General features: G+C 40.1%; 1 protein-coding gene across 3 annotated transcripts in view; it reads left to right on the top strand.

Moving 5' to 3' along the window:
* SYT9 (synaptotagmin 9) overlaps positions 1–20551 on the top strand; it is a 70197-nt gene extending 49646 nt beyond the window's left edge. The window contains exons 4-8 of one of the 3 annotated variants that reach the window (XM_021527581.3): positions 12015–12135; positions 13167–13338; positions 13920–14049; positions 14623–14779; positions 15783–20551. In XM_021527581.3, coding sequence (XP_021383256.1) covers positions 12015–12135; positions 13167–13338; positions 13920–14049; positions 14623–14730 — 531 coding nt within the window. In that variant the 3' untranslated portion in view covers positions 14731–14779; positions 15783–20551. Of the gene's footprint in view, positions 1–12014; positions 12136–13166; positions 13339–13919; positions 14056–14622; positions 14780–15782 lie in introns of those variants that run through there. The other 2 variants (XM_021527582.3, XM_077784391.2) reach the window with 2 other exon arrangements.
* Positions 20552–20880: the final 329 nt, after the last annotated feature.

Genomic DNA, 20880 nt, shown 5'->3' on the forward strand with positions numbered 1-20880 from the left:
ATCTGATTAAATAAAAAAATTAAACATATCTCAGATGTGGCAAGCACATTTCTCTCCCTCTCAGGATTTTTCATGGAGGCGCACAGAGAGAAATGAAAGAGGAAACATTTTCTATTTCTGTTCCTTGTTTTTCCCATGTGGAATGTGTTTGGAGAATTGTTTACCTGGAGTGAGTGCTTGGTTGGATTCTGGTGAGGATTGTTTGAGCCTGATGGCCAATCCAACCCACCTGGGGCTGGGCTCTCAGAGAGGGTCACGAGTTGGGTTAGAGTCAGAGAAAGTAGTATGTAGTTTTAGTATCCTCCTTTTATATAGTATATTGATGTATTTTAGCATAGATATAATAAAGAAATCATTCAGCCTTTTGAATTGAGTCAGACATTGTCATTTCTTCCCATTGGGTTCGCCAGCATTTACAATACACAGAGAAAATTTCTAGAATGGCAGGCTACTGCAGCATAGAGTTTGGCATTAACTTTCTATTTTTCTGAAATTATGCTATTTGGACTCCTCTCTTTTTTTGTATTGATTTCTGCAAAATTGTAGAGAAAAGTTAGACTAATAGTAGATCCAGATTTGTGAAAATGGCCTTTCCTTGCTACACATTTTGTGAATGCTCTGTGCTAAGCCTGAGGAGCAAAGTCAGTGCAGAGCACCAAATGTGAGTGTAATGAACATGTGTACATCCACAACACATTATAAGTGCTTCTGCAGACTGAAAAGAACTTTTTTTTTTTTCCTGATACTGTGACTTTCTCCATCTTTTTGCAGCATTACCCAGATACTTAGTTTCTCTCCTTCTGAGAGTGATGTGCTCAGAATACATGATTTAACAGTCAGCTGCTTTGCACAACACAAAATGCCCGCACTGAGAAAGAAATTCATATTTTAGTGGAGCTGTAAGTTCACGTGCAGCCATTGTAACTCAAGGTAGAGTGAAAGGCCAGTCCATTCATTTGCATACAGATCTAGTTTAAATTGACATTTTCATTTTAACACACTAGGGGGGAAAAAATTAACAGGCAAGACATTCTGGATTAAAACATTTTGATTAGTTAACTTCCTTTTAAAACCAGCTTCCTCCCTTGCAATTTTTCCTGGATGTATTTGAAATTTTCATTATTACTGGTATATGGAGATAATTGAACATATCTTTCAACTTATGTCAGAATGGAAGCAAAGGGTAACTGGAAAATAATTCGTGCTAGAAATAATTTAATGCATTAGAATGGATTTGCTGCTTCATTTTCTTCAAGCTGGTGTTTGCCTAGAGATACTGAACACTTAACACATAATTTGGCCTCTCCTTCATACAATGAACCAGCCTTTAGCCTTGAAACCACAGGGGTTTATTTTCTCATCTCTTTCCATCTCTGTGATGTTCACTAAAAGTTTTCTTTTTAATCTGCAAGGTTGGCCCCCCCTCAGGTTAAACTGGTTTAAGGTAGTGCATACTACAATGCCATTAACCTCTTTGTCACTTTGGTCTTTTCAGTCCCATTCTTTCACAAAAAGCAGAGGTCTAATCCAAATCAGTAACAGTCTGTGGAAAAATTGCTGGGTTTCATATGACAGATGCTGATGGACATTCATAAAAACTTTTGTCCTTAATTTAGGCAAGGAATGCTTCAGAACAAATCCCATCACTGTCCTAATTTTCCGGATTGCACCGTTCGACTGGCTTCTGACACTGCCCTCTGTGAAACATTCCCCGTCTGCCTGACCTACCTGTCCTTCCATTTCTTCAACCTCCACCTGACATCAAAACTCTTCTTTTTCCCAGCTGAAGCTCCCTCCTCATTTCTTTTCAAGAAAGCACATGCCCTCCAAACACATACTCCTGTCTAGGGCAATTTGCATTTCATTGCTATTCCCAAACTTGTCAACATTTCTGAAGCAAGCGCTGCCTTCCCTGCAGAGGGAAGGGTCTGACTCAGCTCTGTGCCAGAGTGCTCCCCCTTAAAGCTTTAGCAGTGGGAAACCAAACCCACCCTCACGAGGCTCTGGAAGTGTCCTTCCAAAAGTGTGAACACTGACGAGGTGGGATACCTGGAGGTGGGAGAAAAGGAGAAGGCAATTTATCCACAGCATCGTGCTTGTGAACTCACATCTCGGAGGTTATGACATTTTTTATACATATAAAATGTATGTGTATACATTTAAAAATGTATATGTATACATTTTATATAATTCCATCAGGAAGGTGCCGTTATTTCCTCTACTTCTCAAGCCTTGCCTGTCCTACACCCACCCACCACAAACATACATGCACCCCTTGCCTCCCAGCACCAACCAAAATTATCCAAGGCAGCCTGGAAAACAAGGGCCAGGGCAGATTTTTTTTTTTTTTGTATTATTAAATCTATACTGAATTTTCCATTTTCTAGACAGTGACAAGTCATCAAACAATTAAAAAAAAAAGGCACTAACAATTCAAGAAACTAACATAACTTTCAGAGGTACAGTGTCTGGCCAGTAATGCCATCTAGCAAACCTTCAGAGCCAATTCTGTAGTCACTGTTTCCTTAATTGATGAGGGAGTTAAAAATTACTTCTGTTAACTTTTCTACAGAAGTTTCACTTTCAGAAGGCCTCATTTCTGTTTCTCCCATGAAATCAATTTCTGACATAGGCACACACACATAAACAGGACAAGTGCTCCAGCCTTTGCTGTCGTGTCCCTGCTAATTTTCATTAGCTCAATTCAGACTATCTCTGCAGTTCATCAATTTCGTTTGGAACAAATGGAGACATTTTTTTTCTATCTGAATAGCTACAGGATAATTCATTAGATTCACTGTTAGGCCCAGATTCAGCAAACCACTGTAGTTGTAGAGAACTGAAAATCCGCAGGATTCAAAGCCAGTAAAATCTATAGGATTTAAGCATATGTTTAAGAACAGGTATGGGATTAAGTTTATCTGTACTGAATGGAGGCTTTTTTAAAAAGGATCTTAATGCAGAATAATTTATAAATAAAATCTTAAATTATTTTAAGAACAAATGCATCCCAAGAATCATATGCAGCTCACCAATTGGAAAGTTTCAGTAATCATTGCCATCTTATTTATAGGATATAAGATGACAGTGGAGTTGTTGGGTCTTTTGAGAGATAAGTACATTGATTACCTACAAGAAAAGGTCTCTGTCCTTGATTCTGCTGAGGACATTGCGGCAGGAGAAAGTTATGAGTATGTTCTCCTCAAGGACACTGACTGGATTTGTTCTGGAACTTTCACGAAGTGAAAGGCTCCTGCTTTGGCTCCCACTACCCTCATTTCAGAGGCATCTTGAATGACTGGGCACAGCACAGAGTTGTGGCTGGAGAATCCTTATGTGGCTTGAATTAAAGAAAAGTAGTCATGACACAAGGAAAATGGAATCAGGAGAGGAAAAAACCCAAAAAAACCCCAAAACACAACGTCTAACAATCCATGTTAAAAATCTTCACATACTGAAGACAGAGGATATGGTATTGGCTTTGTTTTTGATAATGTCTTTATGGAGAAGTTGCCAAAATGCTCAGGAAACTGTGAGTGCAAAATCCAGAGTGAATTACATGCAAACACTTCAGCTTTCTTGTATTCCTTCACTGCAGTGAAGGAAACTCCTGAATTTTTTGTTCATGTTCTTTCCCAGTAAGTGAAATCAGACATACCAAGCTCAAAAGGCTGCTTTGCTTATTTGCTTTCATTTTTTAAGAAAAGCATAAAGAAAAGAGATCGAGACAATTAAATAAAAATTTTTAAATGAAATCACAGCGAGAAAATGGTACCCCTTGAAAATTAACTTAAAACATGAAATACAGCCTGACATTGATGTATTGAAAGAATAATTCTAAAAGATAGGCCATTCCCATTTTCCACTTACTTTACTTAATAACATATCTGTAGATATGGATTGATTCAGGCATTAATAAATATCTCCTTTGCTAGAGTTCATTTCTTTGATTTAAGATGTCATGAAAATAGAATTTTCCAGTCATATCTTTTCTATTCATCTCAAGATGTGTAATGAGAAGCAACTGACACTCTTCTAGTCACATGCAAATTCAATTAAAATCCAATATTTCAAAAGAGTTTTTATCGGTATATATTTCTTATAGATATAACTCAAAATGACTCTATGATGAAATTATAAAAAATGAAGTGCTAACTTCACAAATTCCTCATGTTAGATACTTTAGCATTACTGTCATTCCCAAGGAGATTACAGTCTTTGGGATTTGTATAGTATTTGTGTCCTGGACATGTTCCTCAGCAGAATTTGTATTTTATCACTCAAATCTTATTCCAGGCTTCTCAACACAGATAAGCAATTTAATAAATGCATATTCCAAAAAGCAGATAACACTACTTAAAGCATGTGTAAGTCGTACTAAACTCATCCTTGTCTTAGCTGAGTGAACCTCCTCTGAAATAAATCCTTGCAAAATTCAAATCCCCTCATTAGCAAATATTAGAATGATGTACAGTGGAACTTCTCTTGCACCGTAGCAGCATAATTCCCTTAATTCCAGGAAAGATTTGGAAGTAGCTAGGAATACTTTTTTTGTTGTTTAAAATTCAACTAATGCTCCTCAGCTTGGAGGGGATAAGAAAGAGAGACTTAAATAAAATGGTGGCACTCCGTCTTTTCTGTGAGATTCAAATGATGCCTTCTCATTCCACAACACCTCTGCTGTGTTCCTGTTTTCCTGTGCAGAGACACGTCCCACTGCTACAGCAGGCAGCATGCAGAGCTACCATGGCCTGAGCTGTACAGCTCTGCCACAGCAGCAGGAATTCAGCACATCTCAAACCACTTCTGCCTCCAAAACCTCTCTCAAGAATTACTGACTTAATAGGAAATAAGCAAGGGCATCAGTGCCTGCTAAGTGCTCCAGTTAATGTTATGTTGGTGAGATGCATAAAAATACATGTGGGCACCTCACAACCCATAATTAGTTTTGCAACATAGCAGAAAAGTGAAAAAGTGGTGTCTGTCTTTTTATAGCTGGAGAACGGAGGAACCTGGTATAATTGAGACATATGCTTTAATTAGAGTGGCACAGGCACTGCGTGGTGCAGGCCCATCACAGCTTCTCTGCTCCAGAAATACAAAACTCAAGTTGCCAAAGAAATGAGCACAAACCCTATGAATGCCTAACTCGGGGACAGCAAATCTCCTTCCAGATCCGAGGCAGAAAGCAAAATTATATAAATTGTCTTGTTTTCTTCCATCCCCTGCTGCCTGCTTTCCATACCCATTTTCTGCACTCTAATGTATTTATGAGAAGGAAGAGGAGAGCTCTGATCCCAAATGTCATTCCCATTTGTCAGAATGTCCCTAACAACCAGGTGACTTGGAGGTTTCACTGGGAAGGTTTCATCCAGCCTGAGCTGCTTAATGCAGCCTCAAAGGCATCAAAGGTGAGGCCATTTCGGGGCCCTTAGTCACCATCCTCTTTGAGGTTGCACATCTCCCTGTTTAATATGCTGAGTTATACTCACTAAGCAACAGCATGGAGCTGCTGACACAGTACTGGGGAATCATTTCTCCTGCAGGCTAATCTCCAGCAAAACTGAATCATTTTTTAAAACTATAAGTAATGTGTGATTATAGACTAAAAGCCTACTAATGTTACTATTCAAATTCAGCATTTTCAAAGGTGTATTTATTTTGGGTTAGTTTCACAGCGGAGGAAACCCAAAATGTTTTCTGGGAAAAGCAGGAACGATAACCCTTTCAGTAGAAGCCACTGAAAATTGTTAAAAATTATTTTTATAATGTATCAAGTATTTTCACCAGGAACAGAGCAAGAAGGAAGCATAATATGACAGGGGGGCATGTCTCCATGCTCCTAACAGCAATTTTATTTACCTTGAGGTTTCATGGATTATGAGATTCATCCTGTTTGCAGTTTTCAGGCAAACCTTGTGACTTACACCTCTGGTTTGAACTCTTCCACGTAACACTGAGCTATTTTCAAGGGAGAATCTTCATGCTCTTGCTTTGTTGAATAAAGAACTGCATGAACACTGCAAGGGCTCAGAGACAAATCCAGGTGGGATTATCAGAGGCACAGCTCAGGACACCAAGGCACTCAGCCTGAGCCTGGGGCCCAAGCCTGGGGCACTGGAAAAGCAAAGCTGATCCCAATCTTGTTTTGCTTTTTTTTTTAGAATACAGGAGCAGGCAGGTTACAGATTAAAAATAAAGGCTGTGTTTCTACCTCTGAACCTAGGCAGGCTTTGAGGACAACGGGAGAGTGGTATGTTTGTTAGAGGATATTTATTCAGTTATGCTTCCTGCTGAATGGGACCAAAAGAAAAATAATATAGGGCATGGACATGTGAGTAAATTAGAATTTCAATTTACTTATCTTCTGATTATTTTCTTTTGAGTTACTGATAAAACTGACCGGCCTTTAGGTCAGATTATATTAGTGCTCTCATGGTTGCACTCTAACATGCCCAGTATGGTATTACGACCACACTGAATCAGGTTAGGCACAAATTTGGAAAAGTACCACATGCATGACATGATAGCCCACATTATTTATGAAATCTTCTCCTAAGCAGGAATTTCAAAATTCCTCTGGCAGTGTAATCCTGTAGTGCCACGTTTTGTGTAGCCTACATGGTAATGCCTTAGGACTCAATTGAAACAGGAACTAATCCTTGCAGAAGATCCTGCCCTCTCTGCTTGTTAATTCTGTTCCTGGAAGTGATTTCTTGCTAATACAGCACACCTTTAGTGACAATCCGTGGCTTAAGCTGTGTAGCTCAGTGATGTTAAACTCGTGAAGATGCACACTAATCCCCTCTGTGCTCTGATACAGAATCACACAGAATCACAGAATAATGAGATTTGAAGAGACCTTTGAGATCATCAAGTCCAACCTATGCCCTAACACCACAACTAGACTATAGCACCCAGTGCCAAGTCCAGTCTTTTTATAAACATACCCAGAGATGGTGATTCCACCACCTCCCTGGGAAGACAATTCCAGTACTTTATTATTCTTTCAGTGAAAAATATTTTCCTAGTATCCAACCTAAACCTTCCCTGACGTAGCTGAGGCTGTGTCCTCTTGTTCTGTCAGTGCTGCCTGGTGGAAGAGACCAACCCCACCTGTGCACAACCTCCCTTCAGGGAGTTGTGGAGAGCAATAAGGTCACCCCTAAGCCTCCTCTTCTCCAGGCTAGAGATACATTGGCTTTGGTTCTGCTAGGAAGCTTCATTTGTAGAAAAGCCCTGTGTTTGCTGGATGTGAGGGTCATGCCTGTGACAGCACTGGTCTCCAGCCACAGCTTGGTGCCTGTCCCCCCCACAGAGGGATGAACACACATGTGCAGATTCTGGGGGGTTGTGGTCGTGAAACATCAAGCCAAAGATGTGGGATTGTTAGCAATATTAAAAGTCAGTAACACACCCAGACCATCTCAAAGCTACACAGCCATAAACCAGGGTGCTGCAGAGCCATATTTGCAGTTCAAAGAGCGTTGGCAAGATGCATTAGAAAAACAAATAGTAAATAAAGAAACCAAAGAGCAAATAGTGCATCAATCAGGCAGAGATCATGCTGATGAAGAGCTGTCAGCTTTCTCATGGCTTCTGTTGGCTCGAGGCATGTCACTCTGATTCTTAAGATTTTCTAAAGCCTTCTGAGTTTACATTCTGTTGGAGAACTTTCCCACACTATTTCTATAAACAATATATTGCTTTGCATTCTTTTATGGGGGTGGAGAAACTTGATGTACTAGTGGTTTGTCCAATGTCTTTGGAGAGGTGGCCCATTCACTCTCCAATCCAATCTCACCTTTAGGAAAGTATAAAAGTTGGAGTCAGAGAATAAACTTCCTTCTTTACCTTGCAAATAGCAGGTGGCTCGCGTCGTGCTTTCACGTGTCCTATAGCGACATCGGCAGGATTCAGTTTTTAGGCCTTTGGCTGCTGTTTCACCACCACAGGGGGTAGTCAAAGTTTGTGGGACTTTCTGAAGAACATTCCCTCATTAAACCTTTCTAACTGAACCTTGAGGGCCCATTGCTTGCAGCAATTTTCAGTGTTGCCCTTTGATTAGAGAAAATAGAGGTAAGACAGGGAGGAATAGCCAGGGCAAGGGGAAAGGCTCTCTGTTATAAAAATCCTTTCCAATCTTTAGAAATAGCTAGTATGATGGAGTAGTCATTAATTCTCTACAATTTAAAATGTAAGTATGAGAAAACAGGGACTCTTTTTCAGACAGGGAGAAGGATTTGCATGGCAAAAGGTGTCTCTTCCCTGCTGCTGCCTGCAAGCTGCCCTTCAGTCACATTCTCAGGCATTGGCTTGTGAACAGACAATCTCACAATCATCTGTGACCTATTGCTACAACACCTACAACTTTTACAACTGGAAAAGACTAAAGAAATCACAAGCTCTGTTTCCAGTGTAACTCTGTTTTTTTCCCATATAATGCCTACTGCAGTTTTTCAAGAAGCATTGATAAAGTGTTATTATATATTATGTATATATATCACACATATGTATATTATGTATGTCACAGTATTTGCTACAAAAAACCCATCACAGTGCAGGTGACAATTATTTTTCAGTTGTAAGGCAAAGCTTGTGTGTAAGTATATTATGGCCTAATTCCTAATACTGCATTCAACAGATGTGATCCATTCTTTTCCTAAGCAGTTCATCTATGCAGTCCATTTGTGCAGTTATATATGCAGGGTGTGACTCTTCAGGCTGTGCAGGGATGGGAGTTGGACTGCCTGATCCTTGTGGATCCCCTCCAAATCAGGACATTCTGTGATTCTCTGATTTTTCTTGGTATCTGAATTCAATTCCTAAAACAATTGTATAATAATTCATTTACCTATAAACTTCTTGATAAAAATTGGATAAATTTTTCTAAATGTTCATTCAGGGTGATCAACTCTGGAGTGGAAGCTCCTGTATTTGGTAGAGGCAGTAAATTTACAGTACTCCCAGAATGAATTCCTAGTCAGCACGTGGAGCACTGGGGTTGAATATTGAGTATTCAATATGGACTATGGCTCTGAATTTTGTATTCAGAGACACAAAACAGTTGGAAATATCTGCATCAAGTACTAATGTACTAGTGTCTAACATAATATAGTACAAAATATGTAAGAAGGACATTCTACAATACAGATATATATATATATATATCAGTGGTGCATAGATCAGTTTTTGCTTACTGAAGTACCTCCATGATTACATAAAATCCAAAATACTGACAGTACATTCTAATACATTTGAAGTCAAACCTACCTCTATCCGATAAAGATGAACTGTAAAGTGCTACAAAATAAATGACAAAAAAATGATGTAAAATCCCCAATCAATAACTGTCTGTATTTATGCATATAAATATGCCACAGCTGACAATGTTAAAGTATGCCAAAATACACAGGTAAAATAACAGATTCCTGATGGGCTCTCTGTGGTCAGGGAAAACCTGACTGATTCAACAACACTGCCTTCTAAACCTATCAATAGTTGCAAGAGTGACAAATTCCCAAAAGATGGCTTCAGTCAATAATATCTTTAAATGGCTTTTGGAATTCTGGCCCCCTGAGAGCTGCAGCACGAGTGAGAACTTCACAGCTATGAATCTCAGCACCTTGGAGCTGGGGAAGTACATTTACATTTACACCTTGGAAGTTGCTCTCACAGTGGGAAGGACAAGTGAAAACTTTGCTTCCTGTTTTTCTGGTCATTGGTATTATTAGCCTTCAGAGCACACAGAATCACAGATATGATTATCTGCATGTGCTTTTATTAAGAGCTCTGGGAGTCAGGGGTACAGACCCAAATCTGACTCCGACATGGCTTTCGAGCTGAACGTATTTTATATTCTATCGTTATATAACTTACATATTAATTATTAAACTTACATTGTTCTGTTTTATACATTGACATGAGTTTCTAGTGATCTTTCTTAGGCCCCTGACCACAGTTTCTCATGATTATTCTTATGATTAAACAGTAATTATATTTAATTACTAAACAGTCATCACATCTAACAATTATCTTATTTATCATGTACTAGCTACACAGTGCAGTTCTAGCAAGTACTAGTTCTTCATGTGCTTAAGGTATTTATTTTTCCAGGGCCTCCTAAGCTTATTTTCCTGTTAACCCTAAATCCCCATGATTTTAAAACCCTTTTACTATCAGTATCAAGCTCCAGCTGATCACTGGGAAAATCTCAGAGGTCAGTTATTTTCCTGTAATGTTAAGGGCAAGTGTTAGCCAAGAGACATTTCTCCTGGATGTGCTGACACTTCCTTAACCTGTAGGATTTCTCACAGCATCCCAAGCAGCACTTTGATCCTCCCACCAAGTGAGTCAGGGACACAATTTGTTGCAGCAGGTTTACTTCCAAGTGGAAATTATCAAGAGGCACTAAACAGTCTGAGTCATAGCAGCCACCTCGATATTTTCCCAGCCTTTATTAGCTTTTCAGCCACCCTGAAACACTGATCTTCAGAGTGGAAAAGGTGACAGGGTTAAAAGCTGGTTATTCCTGACAAATGGCCCATAATATAAGCCTTTTCCTTCTCTGACTGCATCTCTTAAATAACAGCACAATGAAAGGACCTGCTTTTGAATGACTGCACCTGTTTGTTTTTTTCTTTGAATGATCTGTGAGCTAAAGCAAAGATGTTTCTCCTGAGCAAGGGGTTGAACCAAGTGACCTCCACAATTCCCTTCTGACACAACATTTTTCTACAGCTCCGTGCCAGCAATGCTTTCTGTCCTGCTTATGTCCCCTGCTAGCTCATGAAGTGACACAAAGGGACTGCACAGGCTCTGGGCATCAGTCTGAGCAGCAGCTGCCTCAGAGACAAACCTGTGCTAGGAGCTTTTTCCAGGTAATTTCCCTCTCCTTCTCTGTCATCCACCACCCTTCAGCTGTTGGTGACTGACAGAGAAGGAACCAGCGTGGGAAAGATGAGAACTTATTACACAAAGCTAGGTAAGCAAGATAAACATACTCCACAGCAGCTGCATTTGTCTTCCCTAAAAAACATGGAACATGTCCTTGAAACTGCTAATTTCAAGGATCAGGCAATTTTTTTATATTTTTTTTTCAGTCAAGAATGAAACGTTAAGTTACAGGAAGCAAGTCTATGAAAGTGTGAATTCACTGCTCAGTCCAAAGAATGCAAATCAAATCAAAGAAATCATTTAATGCAAACCTTCCTTTGCTATTTTTTAAATGAAACAGCTGGATTTCCCTCTTAAAAAAATAGTGATGCTTTGTAACTGCGAACAGAGTTTGCAAATTTTCTATTACTTTTCTGGAACTCTGATGCCATCAGTGCAAGAAAGGGTTGCAAATTATCAATAAAACAGATGGATAAATCTACTTAAGGGAGCTTGTCTGTGTGAGGCACAGGAAGTTGTTGTTGTTATTATTGTAATTATTATGATCAAAAATTAATAATTACCCTTACTCTTCTTCTGGTAGATCCTGTCCCATTACCAAAGATACTTCTAACCTGTCACACCAGAATTCATGCAAACTTAAGAGCTGGAAAAAGCTCTGCCCAAACCATGTTGTTTTGGGGTTTTTTTTGTTTTTTGTTTTTTTTTTTAATGTGACTGTCTCTGTGGGTTTCCTCCTGCAGACCAGAAAGAAAGGCACAGACATTTATGGCTGCTTGTCAACGAAACAGGCAAATCAGTAAAAAACATAAAATAGAAGAAAGATTTTCCAGTCCCTCACAAGGCAGCTTATCATTTAAATGTGTGCCATCTCCAAGGACTGAGTGCTAGAAACTATAACCTCAGTTATCCTGGAGAACTTTGGTGGGCTAGCAACAGAGTGACTTGAATTTTGTATGCACATGGATAGCTGTTTTTTTCAGATATATTTCAGAATAAGAATTCAGCTTTTACTGCATAACTGTAGATCCCCAAAGGTATATTTTCATCTTTAAATCCTGCTAGGAGTAGAAAAATTGTTATTATTGCTTCACATGATCTTTCTTTTCTTGGAACAGGATAACGTGGATCTTGGTGACCTTATGTTTTCGCTCTGCTACCTTCCAACAGCTGGTAGACTAACTATTACAATAATAAAGGCAAGAAATCTAAAGGCAATGGATATCACAGGAGCATCAGGTAGGAATGAATTTAATGCTCAGAGTGGATTTCTGTCCCCTTTTCCTCCCAAGACACAGAATTCAACACTGTCAAATCCCAGAATGATTTTTGAGAGGGGGGTTTTTACACTGTGAACTCTACTTGAGTGCAGGAGTTGATGAGAAATAAACAACACATTTTAGTTAGCTTAGATCCAAGGAACAGTTTAAAACAAATTGCTCTCTTAAAAAGAGTGCAAGATTATTCTTTCCAATGCCACTGTAATTCAGAGTAAAACAAGCTGGCCAAAATGCATTCCCAGCACTGGGAATTGTTTGTGCAGCAGACTGCTGCAGCTATGACACAGAGGCAGACTGGCCCTCTCTGACAGTCCCCAAGAGCCACTGAGCCACTTCTGCTCTTGCTGGCATATGGAGAAAGTAGTGATCATCCCCCAATCCTTTCAGCAACCCTTTCAAAAGCCCACAATAAATATTAGAAACATAAATAAGGTTTTAGAGATGTCTTTTAAATACTAGCAGAGAGCTGTAGAGCTCTCAGAAAGGAGATACAAAGAAATAACTTTCTTTTTTGCTACATTCAGGAGTTCAAAAATAATTATCGTTCTCTTGAGAAATATAAGCTAATAATTGTTGCACTTTGAATTGTATTTAACCATACATCAGTAAATCCCGTTGTGAAAAGCATTGTCATCTTCTGTCTGTCCTACAAATCTAACAAGTAATTAGGCTGCTATAAATAGGCTGATACACAGGCTATTGTATAAAATAGTCATGTATAACACGCTTCAGTGGATATTTTAATACCCTTTGAGAAGTTGGTACACAGCAAGGAGCTTCTTGAACCTAAAAAGGTCATTATAAGCAGTGACCCCGGTAAAGCTTTCAAAGCTGCACTGCCTCCTGTGCATATCATGGTGACAGAGAAGCTCAAATTCCAGTCAGGTCCAGGAGATTAATCCAGCAAGCAGAAATGGGCACACAGGAAGTCTCCCTTCACTTTCCACTTGCATTTGTCAAAAATCAACGTTGTTCTTATGACCCACACAGATCCCTACGTGAAGGTTTCTTTAATGTGTGAAGGAAGGCGGCTAAAGAAAAGGAAAACTTCCACCAAGAGGAACACCCTAAATCCTGTTTACAATGAAGCCATAGTCTTTGACGTCCCTCCAGAAAACATTGACCAAATTAACTTGTCGATAGCTGTTATGGATTATGACCGGTGAGATGCCTGTAGCTGTCAAATATTGGCTGATAAAGTCTTGCACGCTAGGTTCACACCCAGAAAGAAAGTTACTACTTTCTTCCCTATAAGCAGGGAATTAATGTCAGGTTGAGCTTGGTAAAAGTCTGCACATTTTTTGTTTTGCCAGGCAGAACTTCCTTACTAAATTTTAAAATGTAGATCTGGATCCATAACTGACATCAGTAAGCTGCAGAGGTGTTTAGCAGAATGAGGTAACTGGGCATTAAAGCACTGATGTTCACTTTGCACATTTATGCTAAGCCTTTTTACATACACACTCTCCATTTATAAAGTTGTGTCTTAGAGCCTGTTTGCCTTTGCAGCTAATTACAGAACACAGGGAAAGAATCTTTTGTGTGCTACAAGGGGGGAAATAACAAATTGTTCTGAGCTGTGGGAAACACAAAGAGCAAGCATACATATTGCCGAGTGTGTTATGTTCTCCAGGCAAGAATTAATCCTAAAAATCCACGATTAATGTTTCTGATGAAATATGCAACTGGTGTGGTTACAAAGGTAAAATTTTAAGAAAAAAATATTATGGACCATTTTCACAGTGTAGGTCACAATGAGGTCATTGGAGTTTGTCAAGTAGGCAACGATGCAGAGAGTCTAGGGCGCGACCACTGGAACGAAATGCTCTCGTACCCTCGGAAGCCCATCGCCCACTGGCATCCTCTTGTGGAGGTAAGGCTTTCATTTACTGCTTCCCCCTTGCAATAATCCTGAATATTCTCCCACACGGCATTAGAAGTTGGATAAAATTTTATGAGCAAACCCAAGATCCGCGTGCATGAGGTAAATCCTAGAAAAGGGTTTGGAAACGCATTAAAGTTGAAATGTGACACACAAGTTAAGTCTGCTCCTCTCAATTTTAAGGAGATAGAAGGTAATTGTTGTCTATAAAATACAGACATGAAAACACCAAACATTATTTGATTGAGGGTTTAGTTTTGCTTTTTAAATAAGATCTTGGGTAACTTTCACTATTAATTGATGCAAAGAAATGGACCTTGTTTACAGAACAATCAAGACCTATTTTTTTTTTATGTACAACAACCTAATTTGACTTCTTTTCTTGTAACAATATATCATCCATGCCACTAGCACATCTCAAAGGATGCCTAACTGCACTGACAAAAATATGCTTAAGTATCTTTGAAGATCTGAGGTGCTCATAAGAAGCGACACAATCAGAAAAGCTTTTCAAGGTTCCTATGGTTTTTTTTTGTTTTGTTTTGTTTTGTTTTTTGTCTTTAGGGCCCTATTCAGCAGGAATGTTATGCAGGTCTTCTGCGCTTGGATGGCTGCCGAAGAGGCTTCCTCACCCTTTTAACCTATTCAGCAGAAATTTGGCATTCCTGTTGAACTCTTTCTTAGCCATATCCTCAGGGGCTATTCCACAGAGTCCAGTGGGGTAAAGATGTCCTTTTAATCCCTCTGTCTAATCCTCTCCCCAATGCAGGGAACACTAATCCTGATCCATGAGACACAGAAATTCATCAAAGATCAAACTAAACCGCTTCCTAAAGTTACCATGACCTGCTCCCATTGTTGCTCTCACTGGCTGAGTCAGGCAGTACTCCCAGTCAAAGGGAAGTGTCTTGTTTATTTATGAGCAGCCCCAGAGTTATCCTCAATGTTGAAAGACAGGAAAGAGCACAGTACCCATATGGAGCTAGGAGTGATGCTGTGGGCACTAATACTTGGAGGCAGGCAGTTCACAGCCCCTCTGAGTTTACTTTCTGCACCAGAGTGCAGCTGTGTTACCACAGTGCCACCGAAGATTTCCCTGCTTGGTTGTGAGCACTGGCCATGGGCAACTCCAGAAAAGATTATCAGGCATTATGAAGATACTGCAAGCTGGGAAGAATCCCACAGTCTTGTCCTGTGTCCATAAGGAGTTGTGTTTCCTGGTGCCACAGCAGCACAGTCTGAGCAGGGAGTGCCCACAGGCTGTGTGGCAGGAGGAAGGCTCGACGCCTTCTCAGCACAGGTGTGCTGCCAGCAGTGGGGCAGCTCTGCCCAGGTGTTTGTGCCCCCAGTGACAGGGTAGATGCTGGCTGAAATGCCACACTTGAAGTGCTGACCTGGGCATTTGGGAGCTCTCAGCTGTAGCCAAGTGTTGACAGGAGTATCCTGACACAGCACACAAGGTGTGGCGCAAGGGTTACTGCTGCCCAGAGCACAACAAGTGTCTCTTAGCAGAAGTTGTCTACATCCTTATATCCAAACTGTCTTCCCTCTTTGATAAATTTCATTGCAGCCAGAGCCCACAATTAGGTTTTGACAGCTCTTCCCTTTCCACAGGCATCCTGTTCTTTTCATACATGCCTGGCTAACTTCTTTAGATTTCATTACTGCGGAATGGTTTTCATGTCACTGAAAGCTAAACAGAGACATATTTTTTTCCTTCCCAGGAATCAAGTGGGGGAGGGTGTCCAGCACACCCAGGCTGTGCAGAGAAATATATACACAGCATATCATTTTGGTTCCTGAATCAGGATTAGACTCAGCGAGAGCTTCTGGAACCTCTGTGGCCACAGCCATAGGACCCCGAATATTTGCTGAATAGGACCCTCAGTCTTCAACTGTGTGAAGAGCTATTGGTTTCAAATAGTGTGATGTTATCCACCTGTAGCATTAATTCTCCAGCTGACACTACTGCTACTGATAGATTATTTGTATGGTCGTAAGCATTACCCAAATTCAAGTCATCATTTCTGTTCAGTAGAATAACCCAGGTTTACAAGCAAAATTATAGCAGTGTAAACCAACAAATATGGGAAGCAGCAACAAATATTGTCCTTGTATTTGAAAAAAGGTGCAGTATTGTGAATGATTAGCTTTCTAAGTATTTTTTTTTTCAAGAATGATTGCCATCAGGTACTTATTTTTTGATGACAAGTTGCGTCCTCAGTCTCAGCTGGTGCGTCCTTTCACCTGACGTGAAAACAAATTAATATGGTTATCCTTCAAATCTGAAAAACTGTAAAAAAAGTTCTGCTGGGTGAGAACAAGATGCATATGGTATTTGTAATGACAGCATGTTCTTTGAGAAAGGAGATAACCATCTGTGTAACATGGAGGTTGTTAACCCTCAACCTTTGTGGATGATTTTCCAGTCAACATTTCTGAGTCGTGTCCACGACACTGCAGACTGTTGGAAGCGTGTCCCAGGTGGCAATGCTGGATCATACAAACAAACACACACCCCCCATGTCGTCTGAAAATGCTGTTCCAAATATATAGTGCCTGTGAAAACTTCCTTTATTATTTGTGGTAGAGTTAGCAGGGCTGTTTTACATGATGATATATTGTAAATTCTGGCAAATTCTGACCATTAAAAGAAAATTAATCAAAGCGCTGCATTTTGTCACGTAATGAAATTTGTGCCCCAAAGCAGGAGACCCTGGGATAAATTTTTCAGCACTTATTTAGCCACGCATGGAGTTCTCTCATCCTCCAGTGTCTTCAGAGAACTTGACTCACGTCTTTACATGGGAATTTTTTGTTTAAAAGATGCAAATGCAAAGTATGGATGGTTTATACAATACAGCTGTCTGCTGTGTACTTACAGAGAAGGAGCCCTGGTCCTTACATAGAGCTCAGATAAGTTTATGTGTACTCACATTGCTTCACATCTTGTATGTGATGAGTGTTCACCAAGCATTTTGGATCTGCAACTCTTCTGACACAAATATGCATGCACAGATTTGAAGAAATATCTAAAATTTTGACCTCAAGTCTGAAAACTTAGTTTCAGGGGATCAATGAGGATCTTCCATAAAATCAGAATTACTTGTGGGTAAAGAATATCTTGGAACTTGCAGGAGATCTTGGATCTGTTGTAAATGTATGCTGCAGGTATAAATAAGAACTCCTGTAAGCACAGCTGTTTTCAAAAATCTCTTGCCATGCCATGGAGAATACAGCTACCACAGGCAAGGGTATACCTGGCAAACTAAACAGCACTTCCAAACCTGCCTAAGCACAATTTCAGGAGGGCAACCACTGGGCATTTCCAAAAGAGTAAAAATAATGTTGCCATGGCAAAACTGTTTCTCTGCACCATCAGCGTTCTCTCAGGAGGCCAGTGGTACATGACAATGTGCATTTCTGCTCATGCATCAGCCTCCCCTCGGGCAGAATCCTGTGCTCTTTACCCAGGAGTTGCCAAGGGGAGATGGGCCTGAGCAAAGGAGGAGGAGCTCTTCCTTGGAGTGGTGTTGTCTGATTTCCTGGACAAATCACTCTACATGTCATCTCTGTCTGGAATGCAGAGCGGGCACGCTTCCCACTGCAACATTAGCAACAGGAACTGCTGGGAAGGGGAAAACACCTACACAGCAGGCTCAATTTGTGTCCATGGAAAAGTGCAGGAGCCTTTCTAGGATTTGTCCCCAGCAGCTCAAAGGGACATCAGCTGAAAAGTGGTATAATTGCCAGTGGGCTGCAGTTCTTCTATTTTATCACCATGCTCAGTTTATTTAATGCCCACGGGTCCGGCATAAAAATAATTATTTTGAATAGAGTTCTACTAAAACAGGGAAAGAAATCTCTGTGACAGTGAGCATTTAAAGTGGAATCCAGCAGACTTCAAAGGATAAGGAAAAAGCCCTAAATTTATTGAATTCTAATTTTTGCTCATGACGTAGAAACTATTACTCAGGCTGTGGCATTACTATGTGCTTTTTACAAATACCTGCCTTATCATAGTGGTGCATCTATGGAGTGATAGATATTTTCTATATTAGGATACTTCTCTCTTCATCTTTATACTCCACTCAACTGGTGATATTCCCTAGACCCTAAATATTTTTCTGTTCTGGCTCTGGTTGGCCAGTAGACTGCTGCTGTCTTTGGACTGAATTACAATAATACCACAGCCTGCTGGAAGGACCAGAGGATAGATAATTCTGCTACACACTCAACTGGAAACCCAGGGAAAAGTAAGGTCCCAATGCTGCTCAGTCTTTCTTTTCTGAACTATGATTCTCAGTGGTGAATTAGGAGTAGACTGAAGAATGTTTTCAAAGCTGAAACCCTCATTTATTTTCTTATTTGCTGTGAATGCATTATTACATTGTATGACAAGTATCGTGACTCTAAGATAGAAAAGAAAATCACTTAAAAATGCATTTCAGCAGGATTTTAATCCCATTTTGCTCTTTAACAATATGCTATTCAATTGTTACTTTTAGTTTTCCCTAAAAAGCCTCGGTGTCAGGTGCTGTTCTGTGAAAAAGCAGTGAGTGGCAATGGGAAAATCTTCTGAGTTCCTGACTGTGAGGCAAGTACCATGGACAGTGGCCTGATAGTCCCACGACAAAACACTCAAAAGTGTAACTCCTTTGCATCTGAGTGCTCAAATATTTCTTTATCTGTTTCCACTGAATTCACAAGACATTAAGAGCATTGCTGTTTTCTTTTTTTTTCACTTTTCCCTGCAAATAGCCCTGGCAGTGGATAAGCAACAATTAATCTCAATCTGGGGAAGTGGGGACTACCAGAAGAGAAAACCAATACGTAGCATAAAAGATCCAGTGTTAAAACTGTTTTTCCCAGTCATTGCATGGCTCAGTTTTCCATGCTAGCAGATCCACAAAATGCAAAAGCAGCACGTGTGAGACATTTTTTACATAGAGGTACAATTTAACTGCTGGTAGGGGACCTCCTGGATCAGTACAAAATGAAACAACAGCAAAGGGCAGTGCAAAGGAATTTAAAAAAAAAGAGGTTATTTTAGTCCACACTTCTTGGCTTGGGGGGATGGTTGCTGAGGGGGCTTTTAGGTTGTTTTTATTCTTTGTTTTGGTTTGGTTTGGTTTAGTTTTGTTCCATTCATGTGCTTTGAACACCAAGCATGTGTATGTAGCTATATTAACATGAGCACCCAAAGCCAGAGACACAAGAGATATATTGATTTACATGCTTATCACCTAGCAACACTCAAGCACTGAGGGGATGTGTCTGCAAGTGAAATAAAAAATAACTGAAAATTCTTTTGATTTAAAAGCAACAAACAATAAACAAGGACCAGTAAATTCAGTTGGAAAATCTGTTTGATCCAGCTAGAAATCCATCTGAAATTACTTCACTGTTAATATATGTAGTTTGAACAGAGGGAAGTAGAAAAATTGGATCAGGTGACTCCATCTGAAGTGTCAATGATGAAATGCTGTTTTCCCCTTAGAACACTGCATTGCCAAATGATTGTGTCTCGGTAACAAGGGAGAAAACAATGGATTTCTTATCATGTAGGGAAAGTAATCCACAATACTGTAGAATTTAATAGAAGCCCCCTGTGCTGCAGAAAAGGGCAGCAGGACAGACTTGGTGACAGCAGCACGCGAGCCAAGCCGTGCCAGGCGCCAGCTGCGTTCCAGCGGCACCGCGGCGCCCAAGGCTGGCTGGTTCCAAGAGTTGTGCTTACAGTTCTTTTGTAACACAGTGGGTTGGGCAAGGAACCACAGCTGGAAGTTCTCCAGGGCCCTGCAGCTCTCTGGGAGCCCATCCATCTCCTCGGAGGAGCACAAAGGGCGGCGGTGGCACAGGAGCGCGGAGCGAAGGCAGCGCGTGCGGTGCGGAGCGGGAGGCGACGGGAGGACTTGCAAACATCTGGGCTCTTTGTTTGTTCCTTTGTTTTGTCTGGGCTCTTTAGTTCCTCCTCCTTTGTGCTCGAACACAGACATTGCAAAACTGAGCGTTTTACTCGGTTGCATGCCGGCCAGCTGCCGTCCTCGATACCCATCGCGAAGGCGCGTGAGGAGAGCTGTGTTGTTTTGGTATACTTTTGGTTTTGGTAGCACATCAACATTGTACTATACTTTATTATTTCTTGTTCAATAAATAGTCCTGGTATCTCTTTGTTTCATGTCTAATTTTGGAGAGTAGGGCCATACCTGTATCAAGGCTCTCTCAATTAGGTGGGCATTTTGTTTGTTTAGTAGAAATAATGCATGATTCTTTTCGCAGTGATGGTTTGAGGGACAAAAAAATTCTTAATTTTGTAATATGTATTACAACCTTCTGAACACAAGTAAAAAATGTACTGTCATTTATTTATATAAATCTAGTCTGAACAAATAAGTTTTGATCTTAATAAAAACTGTAAGAAATTGTGCAATTGTAATTTATTACTATTTTGTATTTAATAAATATTAAAGTTCAATTCATTATTCAGAAAGCCAGTAAACACTTTGGAAATATTTTTGCTTGTTTTTTCTTGACAGATAGTGTGTTTTGATAAGGTACATGAGGCCAGAGAGAAAAAGCTTTAACTTTACAGCACTCACACATAATTTAGGAGTTTGGATATTGAAACCTCCTCGTATTTCATCCCATGTCCACAGTCATCATGGCAGAAAGATTATTTGACATGTCAGTGGTGAATCTCATCTATGTTTCATATTAAGAAGAAAATCAAGAAGCTACAGAAGTGCGTCTATCAAGTGATATTGTGTTAAATTACCAAAATTAGTATTTAGCATGACATGCTGGCAAAATTAACCATCC

This window comes from Lonchura striata, chromosome 5, assembly GCF_050655825.1.
Source record: "Lonchura striata isolate lonStrDom1 chromosome 5, ASM5065582v1, whole genome shotgun sequence".
NCBI lineage: Eukaryota > Metazoa > Chordata > Aves > Passeriformes > Estrildidae > Lonchura > Lonchura striata.